This window comes from Stomoxys calcitrans, chromosome 3 (genome assembly GCF_963082655.1).
Source record: "Stomoxys calcitrans chromosome 3, idStoCalc2.1, whole genome shotgun sequence".
NCBI lineage: Eukaryota > Metazoa > Arthropoda > Insecta > Diptera > Muscidae > Stomoxys > Stomoxys calcitrans.
The window spans coordinates 44,735,651-44,747,723 of NC_081554.1; the positions used below are offsets into that span (position 1 = coordinate 44,735,651).

Consider the following 12,073-nt stretch of genomic DNA (forward strand, 5'->3'; position numbering starts at 1 on the left):
AGTAAATTTGAATTAGCATCAGTTTGTAAATTTGAACTCATTGCCTGGCTATCCAGAATTGCAAATTGATTTTCAGAAGCTGGATTACTTTTTCCAAGCCAGTATTCGTTTACTGTAGCTTGCTTTTTGTTGGCATTAGATTGGTTTGGACTTTCTCTATGTCGTTTATTCTTTTGGACTGTTTGCCATTCACCTGTTGGATTTGGGGTTGTTACAATGCTTTCGGCAATATTTTGTTGGTGGTTCTCAAAACGGCCAACTTCATTTGCAAGTTCTTCTTCGTCTGTTTGAAACGACTCAGAACATTGGTTTTGATTAATTTGCCCTTTCAGGGTTTCGACATCTTTTTGAAGTTGAAAGCACAATCTTTCATATTTTTGGCTTCTCGCTGACAGCTCGGCGTTTGCCTTTTCTAATTGCTGGAGCTTGCTTACTCTCAGCGAACCAATACTGTTTCTTGGGGTTATGTCCTCGCTCATATTCATAGTTAACGGCTATCAGTGGGTATTTAGTGTCGATAATGCAGTATATGCGCTTTGTGTAAACACGCCATATACGCGCGACATTACCAACAGCTGATATCGTCAGACTACTTTTTTATGCGACCAAGCTATGTAAAGGTAGTAGGCAACCCACAATCACTATTTGGCAGAAACGACCAGCTGGTGTTGTTAAATTTGTAAAAAGTGATTTAACAACACACAAACAAGCTGTCTCTGTCGTTTATTCCAGTCAAAAATTTTTGTTTCGATGGAGTTTGTTGAAAAATTCAATTTAATTTAATCGATTTTAAAACTCACTCAGAGTCCGAGACGTTTTTCTTCCTATGGCAAGATGTTCCGGATGAAGATATCTCCTACCCAACACCCTACCAGCATCCAAAAAGCGCCTAGATTAGGAGGATTGGTTTGTATTTCTGCAGCAGACAAAAAACGCGACCGTATCATGGAATGACTCTTATATCCAAAAAGTAAAAATTAAAACTCTTATATTCCCGAACATTTAACACCTCAGCTCTAACTATTCAAAATTTCAAAGAATTATCTCTAACCGTTCTCACACGGAATATTTTTTACTTATTTTTTTCAATATTCTCCCACTGTGAGAAGTTGGAAGAGCTCAGAGCCAATATTGAACGAAAAATAGCGATCGTTTCGTCTGAAATGTGTGGTCGAGTCATCGAAAATTGAGTCCAATGTATAGGCAGATGAATACGAACCCGCGATGGGGATATGAACGAAATCGAATTCCATTCCATTGTACTTCAAGCCGACAATAAAGTTTTCGAAATATCTCAAAGGGTGTGTGTTTTATATAAAAAGAAGTAAAAACGCATTAAATTCCGCCGTGTCCAACTTTTGATTCCCATTACCATGGAAATTTTTATTATTTAAATTTATTATAACACTACTATATCCATATTAATATGGTACGATCTTAATCATAAGTATGGTACGATGTTAATCATATTTGTTTCAGTTGCCGAGAAGCTCTATACAAGTAAAAGATCGAAATTTCACCGAAAACGGGTAATATAGGTCGACCATCAGAATTAGGGCTTAATCACATGAACGCGCCGCCCTAATTCTGTTGGTCGACCCATATGACAGTTATATCTAAATATGGTCCCATCTGGACCATATTTGGGTTGGATGTCGGCAGACTTAAATCAGCTCGGAGAATAAATGTTCCTTTTATTGTCTTTAGACCACCATAGCGCATGTCCGCCCATGACGCTGAACGCCTGGGTTCAAATCCTGGCGAGACCATCAGAAAAAATGTCAAACTTCTCTCCAAGGAGGTGTCGCACTGCGGCACTTGAATCGGACTGCACTCATTGATATGTGAGAAGTTTGCCCCTGTTCCTTAGTGGAATGTTCATGGGCAAAATTTATATTTTATTATTGTCTTTAGACCTTAAAGCTGAAGATCGGTCGCTATGACAACTATATCTAAATATAGCCCTATCTGTACCATTTTCGGAATAAATGTTGGGAGTAATACAACCCACTGTTCCGAATTACAGCGAAATCGGGTAATAAATGAGACTGTTATGCGACACAAGACTCAAAATCGGCAAATCGGTCTATATGACAGCCATATCCAAATATGTTCCGATCTGGACCATCTTTGGTTCGTATATTGACGGGCCTAATAAAACTCACTGTTCTGAGTTGCAGCAAAATCGGGTAATAAATGCGCCTGTTATTGGCTTAAGACCCTCAATCGGCATATCGGTCTATATGACAGCTATATGTAAATAAAGTACGATATACACCATATTCGGGTCGGATGTTGTGTCCCCTAGTGCAACTCATTGTTTCAAATTTCAGCTAAATCGGAGAACAAATGTGCCATTTATGGTCTTAAGACCTTAAAGCTGAAGATTGTTGTCTATGGCAGCTAAATATACCTAAATAAAGCCCGATCTGGACCATATTTGGGACAAATGTTGGGAATCTTGATATAACTCACTGTTCCAAATTTCAGCGAAATTGGGTAATAAATGCGCCTGTTATAGGTCTAAGGCCCAAAATCGGTAAATCGGCCTATATGGCAGCTATATCCAAATATGTTCCCATCTGGACCATTTTTGGTTCGGATAATAAAACTCACCATGCCAAATTTCAGCGAAATCGGGTAATAATAAAGCGCCTGTTATAGGCTTACCTGCGTTTAGGAGAAATATGAGTCCCATGGCAGCCGGTTGTACGTACCGGATTTGAACCGTTGAAACCCTTCATCGGGCCGCCGCCTCAGTGTACAACACACTGCTACAAATACAACAACAACAACGAGTCTGTGCAAAATTTCAACTCAATATCTCACTTTTTAACCAGTAAGGAAAAGCAAAAGTCGGGCGGTGCCGACTGTATAATCCCCTACACCTACCCTATAAGTACAATGTGGGAGCTATTACCAATTCTGAACCAATTTTGATGGACCTCGGCGATCCACGGTTGACAAATGACAGCATTTTTGCAAATGACCCAAAATCTGACGAACATATATATGGGAGCTATATCTAATTCTGAACCGATTTCGAGCAAACTTCTCAGTTTATGTGGTAGTCTTCGAGGAAAGCGTGGGGCAAAATTTTGGGAAGATTGGTCAAAAAATGCGCTTGCAGCGGCTCTTGGGGTGAAAATCTGGCGATATACATATATGACAGCTATATCTAAATCTAAGCCGATTTCTATGTAGTTCTCCAGTAATATCGAGAGTCATTAGAAAATCCTTACTGCCGAATGTCGAGAGAATCGGTTAACAAAAGACCATTTTATTGCAATATTACTGCAAATCGGACGAACATATATATGGGAGCTATATCTAAAACTGAACCGATTTCGAGCAAACTTCTCAGATATTGTCACAGTCGTCGAAGAAAGTGTTGTACGAAGTTTTGGGAAGATTCATCAATAAATGCGCTTGCAATGGCTCTAGGGGAAAAAATCGGGCGATATATATATATGAGAGCTATATCTAAATCTGAACCGATTTCCATGAAATTCACCAGTAATGTCGAGAGTCAAGAGAAAATCCTTCCTAACCAATTTCTAAAGAATCGGTTAACAAATGACCATTTTATTGCATTATTACTGCAAATCGGACGAATATATACATGGGAGCTACTTCCCATTCTGAACCGATTTATATGAAATTAACCGGTAATGTCGGGAGTCATAAGAAAATCCATCCTGCCAAATTTTGAGAGAATCGGTTAACAACTGACCATTTTATTGAAGTATTACTGCAAATCGGACAAACATATATTGGGTTGCCCAAAAAGTAATTGCGGATTTTTTAAAAGAAAGTAAATGCATTTTTAATAAATCTTTGAATGAACTTTAATCAAATATACTTTTTTTACACTTTTTTTCTAAAGCAAGCTAAAAGTAACAGCTGATAACTGACAGAAGAAAGAATGCAATTACAGAGTCACAAGCTGTGAAAAAATTTGTCAACGCCACTATATGAAAAATCCGCAATTACTTTTTGGGCAACCCAATAGATGAGAGCTATATCCAAATTTGAATTGTTTTTTTCCAATTTCAATAGGCTTCGTCTCTAGGCCGAAAAACATGCCCATACCAAATTTGAAGACGATCGAATGAAAACTGCAACCTGTACTTTGTACCCAAATTAACATGGACAGACAGACGGACGGACAGACAGACAGACGGACATAGCTAAATCAGAAGAATCAGAAAGTGATTCTGAGGATCAGTATACTTATCAATGGGTCTATCTCTCTTCTCTATCTGTTACAAACTAATTCACTAAGTTATAATACCCTGTACCACAGTAGTGGTGTAGGGTATAATAAAGACTGTAGCGTTATTATAACTGACGGACAGACGGACATCGTTAAATTGTCTTTGAATTTTACAACGAACCGAAATATATATACTTAGTAGGGTATATACAAAACGTGTTACGTGTGTTACAAAACGAATGAATATACCCCCTGTCCTATGGTGATGGGTATAAAAATAAAGTTGCCAAGTTCTTATTGGGAACCCCGATATATGCTTTTAATAACTCCATATCTGTTTTCATAAACACATGAGCCGAAAAACTTTATATTTTTTTATATAAACGTTTGCATTTGAAATTTCATTATTAAAGCCAAGAAACTTACCACCTGAATTCTAGTCATAAAAGTCCTTTTGTATAGATCCGTGTATTTACGTTGGGTCTCTGAAAATATTCGAATGAACAAATCACTAACAAATTTAAATTGTTAATAAACCTGAAAAGGAAGCATTGGATATACCACAGAGAGTGAGAGCACTGCTAATGTCCTGTGTCTTCAGTTCTCTTCAAATGAGAACACATAATAAACAAAACGCAGTAAAATATATGAGTGTGTATGCATGTGTATGGTATACATATGACCCTTGCCGCTGCTTGGTGTTGTATATTAGGCCATATCGTTTTAAGGAAATATTCGATAAAAATTAAAAGTCAACAAACTTCGGACAGATACAACAGACAGATTCAACGATATCGCTAAATTGTCTACAAATTTTACGACAATCAACCGTAGACGGTCGAATCCGCATAACTTTTGTGTGATTTGTTCTATCTTTCGTCTGCTTGATTCTTTTGAGTGTCCAGATCCAAGAACTCTGCGACTAAGATGGGGTGCGTCCAGAGGGATCTGGGTCTGAGATGAGTGGGTCTGGCTAGGCAATTAAACAGGTGACGTGTGTCGTGTGGTCCCTGGTCACAATCGGGACATACATCTTGCACGTTAGCATCAATCCTTGCTTTGAAGCAATTGAGGCGGCTGCATCTGCTGGATGGCAATTGGGCGAGAAATACTCAGATTTGCCGGGGAGGTCAATTTCTTCAGGTGCAATGGCAGGCGAACGTTCTCCAAAGACCACATTCACCCGGTAGCTATTTACCGCATCTGCTAGAGTGTCTGCATGAATGTTGTCTTGGCCCGCTTGATATGCTGCTTGATCTAGAGGTTTTCGCTTGTAGCGCTGGACCTCACGCTCTAGATCTTGTAGATCTACCTTAAGGCTTCTGGACGGTGAATACCTATCCACATTATGATGATTTGGATGGTCTCTGCGATAACATCCCAGAAGGTGTCGCTTAGACAGCATGTAGTTATGTCTTCGCACGGTTAATATCTTTGTCTCCTGATGGAGGTGATCCACGTGAGAACTGAGGAGACAGCCTGTCACAGTTCGAAGGGCGGTATTCTGACAGATCTGTATATTATTCCACTGCGTGTCACAAAGCTGGCGGAACAACACTTGCGCTGCATAACTCAACACCATTCGGCCAATTGCTTTATGCGTTGTCAACAAGGTTTTTTTGTCAATTGCTGACGGCAAGTGACTTGAGGACCTTGTTTTTACTTTAGACAAAATTGCTGTGGCTTGTAGGGAAATTTTGTAAGAGCTGTCAAATTTGACTCCAAGTATTTTGGGACACTTGTAGTCGGAATTGTTACTCCGTCGACCATCACTTTCAGTACCCTACGCACCTCATGCGTGTATGTAGTGAAAAATGTGGCTAAAGATTTGGTGGCGAATATCATCAAATTTCTTGTTGCGAAATATGAGGCAAGTTCGTTGAGAAAGATGTTCAACCTACCTCGACCATCACTTTCGGTTCCCTACTCTCCTCATACGTGTGTGTAGTGAACAATGTGCCTGAAAATTTGGTGGCAGATATCTTCAATTTTCTTGCAGTGAAATAAGGAGCAAGTTCGTTGAGAAAGATGTTCAACCTATCACAGATGTAATTTATGGGTCGGGGGTCTGATGACATGATCGAACAATCGTCTACATATGATACGATCTCTATTCGGTCTGGAGTGGTTGGAATGGAGGATAGGTAGAGTGCCGGAAACATCACTGCGCCTTAGAGAACTCCCTGTTTCACTATATGGTGTTTCGACTTCTTAGCCCAAAATTCCACAAATGACTGGCGACCACACAGATAATTCGCGACCCAGAGTTGCAGGCCTGGCTGGAGGGATGAGTTGACGATGTCCTCAAAGAGTTTGGCAAGACTGACCGTGCCGAATGCCTTTGTTAGGTCGAGTGCCACGAGGACGGTCCTATCACATGGACCGTCCTATCACCACGTCCTATAATGAGGAGGAGGTGATGGTATACAGTCTTCGAAATCCATGCTGATGATCGGCAAATGGAAATTCTCCAGAGAGGAGGATTCTCTCGGGAGGAGTAGTCCCTCAAGCGTCTTTGCTATTGGTGAGAGTAGGGAGATCGGTCTGTACGACTCTCCAAACTCGGATCCTTTTCAGGTTTCAGTAGCGCGATCAAATGCAAATTTTGCCCATGAACATTTCAGTAAGGAACAGGGGGCAGTGATCAGTAGCGGGATCACTCTACCCATCTTCCAGATATCGGGTGCTACGATGTAAGAGTGTTCAAAGACAGGTTGAGGACTCTCGTAAGCTACTCGACTCCAGGTTGATTCAGATTTTTCAGCATTAGTGTAGAGATTCCGTCGGGTCCCAACGCCTTGGATGATTTGGCGCCACAGATGACATTCGTAACTTAGTCCACGGCAAATTGAGATGGCTGCTCATCGACTCGTAGACCACGGATATGACGTGCGGCTCTTCTCCGAGCACAGTTACTTTCGGGATGCACAATAAATAGAAAAACCTGGCGCACCTCTTCGGATCAATCACGGTTTCTTCGCCAAAAGTGACTGAGGTCCTATCATCCCGTCTACCGGGTTTCGAGAGTGACTTAACAGTAGATTACAGCTTGCCTAAACCGGTGCCTAATTTACATTGCTCCAAGTGTTCCAGCCACAAATTCTGCTTCTGTTCGTTGACTGCTTTGTTAATTTCCAGATTCAACTCGCTGATTCTGGGGTTGGTGGGGTCTGTGCAATGAATCCCATCACGCTCGTCTGCATGTACCGGTGCTTGCAAAGGGAAATTGGGCCGCACTTGGGGTATTCGACCGGCTGGTATAAAGCGAGCGGCTACTTTGTTAATGATGTCTCGGAATTTCCTCTCGGCAACTAGCACATCCAAGGGGGGTGGCAGTTCACTGAAGCGGCTATTAGTATACTCTCTGAAGCCAGCCCAATCGTCATTCTTTTGATTGATAAACGTTCGGCGCTAAGAGCTTATGAAGACGGGTGGTTGGTCGATAGTGAGAATTATGGGGAGGTGATACGATCCCAAAGTAATGACGGTTTGCCAGGTTTCGTCACTCAAGAGATCAGGGAATGCAATGGAAATGTCTGGCGAGCTGCTGCAACTCCTCGTAAGCCTGGCCGTTAATTGGAACACCGCTACCACGTTGTTTATCTCAATCTCGGCAGTACCGGTCTTGACTGCTATCCCCATGCATTCCATGTAGGGGTCACTAGCGCCAGGCACAGGTGAGATTGGTCTATACTTCACGGAATGGTGTATCACGAAGGCCAAACCTTCGCCTCCATTCCTTTAGCGATCCTTGCGTAGCACATTTTATCCGTGACAACTGTGTAAGCTGCGGGTGTTGGTCTGTAATACGCTTAAGTGAAAAATCTCGTTTAAGCGAAACTTGTTGAAAATAACCATTTATATTTTGTATTATTCAATGCAATTCGCTTAAGTGAAAATCGCTTAACTGAAAATACCGCCAATTCGAATATGTTTTTACACCTCAAATTCTGTTTTTATAGGAAACTAAAACCGCATAGGTGAAAAATTTATTGATATGTGCAACTATCTAGAATTTTAAAATTTCGCGTCATCAATAAAATTCGCAAAAACATGATATATGACTCTTAGACTCTTAATCTTTTTCAACCCGGTTATTTCATGCGTAATTACTACGTTAACGTGAAAATTCGCTTGAACTTTTGCTTATAACGCTTAACTGCAAACAAATTTCTCTTATCCGAACTACGCTAAAATGAAAATTGCGGATAAGTGAAACCAAGCGTTTCTTTTATCCAATTTCATATGTATAAATATTTTGTGGAGTCGAAAACGTATACTTGGACAATGATTATTCTCCCATATCGTAAACGGGATGATTGGTATAACACATTCTACAGCATTGCGATATGGCCTAATGTGAAACTATACGACTTGTCTACCTTACTATTTGTAGTTTTTTGTTTTTCTGGGAAATAACCAGTATGCAGCAACAATGGGCGGCATGAAAGCGACTACCAATTGGTGGCCTATACTATGACTGTCATTATTTGAGCGTGTCCATAAGCAAAATAAGTCGCCATGCAAATGCAGCAAACAGTTGAGTTTCATCAGTGTTAGGGTAAAGGACTACCGCCATTATTACAGACCATATAGTCGAAAACAAAGTGAAATTATCCCTTGCTAGGGGCAATAAAAACTGAAAAGTAATTAGCGCAGATTGATTTTTTCATCAGGAAAAAAATCAAGCTCTGTTCTTGACGAATTTTCTAATGGTTTTACCATTTTTAACCGATCAATATTTTACCAATAAAAGTAAAATGTTGGATATCTACAACAATTATCCCCTGTACAATTTAGTGCCGGCCAATTTTTTCAAATGGGTAATAAATAAAAAGTGAAAAATAGACACTGAACTTAATAGGATTTTTGTATTTCTCTCTTGCAGGATGACAATTCAGGTTACAATTTTCATCATGTTTTCGCCTCAAATCCTTACAATTATGGATTCTCATCGAAAAAATCAAATGGTAAGTAATTTATGCGGCATAATATGCCAATATTATAAAAAATATTGTTGTTATTTTGTTGTTATTGGTTTGTTTATTTGTTGCTGTAGCACTGTTGACCTAACAACCAATGCCTTGAACCTTTAACCGAAACATTCCTTAACATTTGTCTGTATGTCGCCTTAGTCCGCTTTTGCATTGGGTGAGGTTAAAGTGCCTCTGGTGGTATTGATTTTGTGTCAATTTTAAAACAAAAACTGAAACGATAAACGATTTTGAGCAACAAAATACCTATTTAGGCAATTTTAAAAATCGTAGCATAAATGCAGTTTGGAAATGAGTTTTAAAAAAACTAACGACATTACTTAGAATTTGCTTTAGTAAATCATAGTGGAATATTTTACGTGAGTGAGAGATTCAAAAAGCTTTGTGTGTGTGTGTGTTTGTGTGTGTGTGTGTGTGTGTGTGTGTGTGTGTGTGTGTGTGTGTGTGTGTGTGTGTGTGTTTGTGTGTTTGTGTGTGTGTGTTAAGCAAGTAAATATATAAATAGTTGTATCGGTAGACCTTTCCAATCCCCAAAATCACCTAACTATCAACCATGAGAAATAATGCAATGAGAACAATAAAAACGGCCATTAAACAAAACTGGTAGTTAAATTACAAAAATATATATAAAAAAAAATTTAATGCTTTGTTAATTACCCCTATAAGCCTGAGCAAATAAAACCGTGCTTAGTTTGGCAGAGCCAAATCTTGGGAACCCACCACCATGCAAATGAAAATTTTCCCCATGAACATTCCACTAAGGAACAGGGCCAAACGCTCAAAATTTTTTTCTGATGGTCTCGCCAGGATTCGAACCCAGGCGTTCAGCATCATAGGCGGTCATGCTAACCTCTGCGCTACGATGGCCTCCACCCACCACCATGGAATCTGCTAAAAATTTAATTATTAGTTTATATAAATTTTTAGCAGATTCTATGGTGGTGGGTGGAGGCCATCGTAGCGCAGAGGTTAGTATGTCCGCCTATACCGCTGAACGCGTGGGTTCGAATCCTGGTGAGACCATAAAAAAAAATTTTCAGCGTTGGTTTTCCCCTCCTAATTCTGGCAACATTTTTGAGGTAGTATGCCATGTAAAATTTCTCTCTAAAGAGATGTCGCACTGCGGTACGCCATTCGGACTCGGTCATAAAAAGGAGGCCCCTTATCATTGAGTTTAAACGTGAATCGAACTGCAATTATTGATATGTGAGAAGTTTGCCCCTGTTCCTTAGTGGAATGTTCATGGGCAAAATTTGCATTTGCATGGTGGTGGGTTCCCAAGATTTAGCCCAGGACCAATTGACATGCAAGTTAAGTGTGAGGCAGCTACTGCGGCTATGAGACTTAAATGTGATGGGAGAGTGGAGAGTGGATTGAGGATGGGAGCAGCTCATACCATCGCGGTTTAATCGAGACGACGATAGGAAACCTGGAAGGAAGGAAAGAGATTTCCGATTGGATACTTGAGATGAACCTTGAAGTCAAGTGCGAGGCACAGCTGCCAGCGGCACAGTCTTGGATTGACGGGACCCTAGTATTGCCATCTGAAAGATTATGTTACACGGATGGATCAACGCAAGAGGACAAAGTGGGCCTGGGGGTCTACATTGAGCATCCAGGGACGGAGATTTGTTTTAGACTGACTGATCATAATACGGACCTAAAGGCGGAGTTCCGGACGATCACGGAATGCGTGAGATGGTGTGATACTAAAGCGAGGACGTCGAGTGTGAACATCTTTACGGACAGTAAACAGACCACAAGGGTAATAACAACCAGGACGGTGAGGTCACGAACAGTCTTGCAGTGTAAAAAGGTGATTAACGCCTTCTCTGAGAATGGCAAAATCCGCATCGTTTGTGTGCCGGGCCATAACGGAGTATGGGGAAATAAAAGGGCAGAGGATTTGGCGGTGAAGCCCAGAGGTCTGTCGTCTATAAACTTGGTTAACCCGAAGCCTTTCGAGTCAACGTAGTCCGAGTTAAGGGAGTGGGCGACGAATACGCATGCAACCCTGTGGAACAGCGAAACGGTTGGTAGGACGGCGAAAATACTATGGGGGGATCCAAATTGTGAGAAGACGAGGCTATTACTGAAAGGAAGTAAGAAGGAGGTCAGTATAGCTATTGCTATCATGACGGGACACATAGTACTACGAGCTCACTTATGTACAATAAAATCGGTGCTGCAAGTGATAGCAAGTGTAGGGCATGCTAGGAAGATGATGAGACATTGGAGCATTTCCTTTGTCATTGTCCGGCTTTCGCGTCTAACAAATACCGGCACTTAGGTGGGGACACAGCCCAGACATGAATCAACCTAGAGAAGTGGCATGGAAAACAATTAAGGATTTTGTAAGTAGCACGGAATTCCTAACTTAGATTTTCTTTCTCGAGGTTACTTTTGTTTTGTATTTAGAGCGCACAACAAGCCGATTACTGGCTTAGGTGTATGTCCATAGTGGCATGGGGCGGATTAATATCCGCACCCTCTTTTCAAACTAGCCTAACTTAAATTTATTTGAAGGGCATAATTTTATTCTACATGCCAAACTTCTTTCAAACCAGCAAAAATTAAAGCTTCTAGAAACCGAGCAAGGATAATCGAGAGACCAGTTTATATGGGAGCTATATCAGGTTATAAACTGATTTGGACCGTACTTGGCACAGTTGAAACAGAACATTGCATGCAAAATGTCAGCTAAATCCGACAAAAATTGCGGCTTGTAAGGACTCAAGAAGTCAAATTGGGAGATGGGTTTCTATGGGAGCAATATCAGGTTATAGACAGATTTGGACCCTACTAGACACAGTTGTTGAAAGTCATAACAGAACACTACGTGCCAAATTTCAGAAAAATCGGA

At 40.7% G+C, this 12,073-nt stretch overlaps 1 protein-coding gene across 1 annotated transcript in view; it reads left to right on the forward strand.

The window, feature by feature from the left end:
- Window positions 1–12,073, forward strand: part of LOC106090777 (uncharacterized) — a 133,639-nt gene that overhangs the window by 78,600 nt on the left and 42,966 nt on the right. The window contains exons 8-9 of the mRNA XM_059365442.1: window positions 8,887–9,039; window positions 9,105–9,186. Coding sequence (XP_059221425.1) covers window positions 8,887–9,039; window positions 9,105–9,186 — 235 coding nt within the window. The remainder of the gene's footprint in view (window positions 1–8,886; window positions 9,040–9,104; window positions 9,187–12,073) is intronic.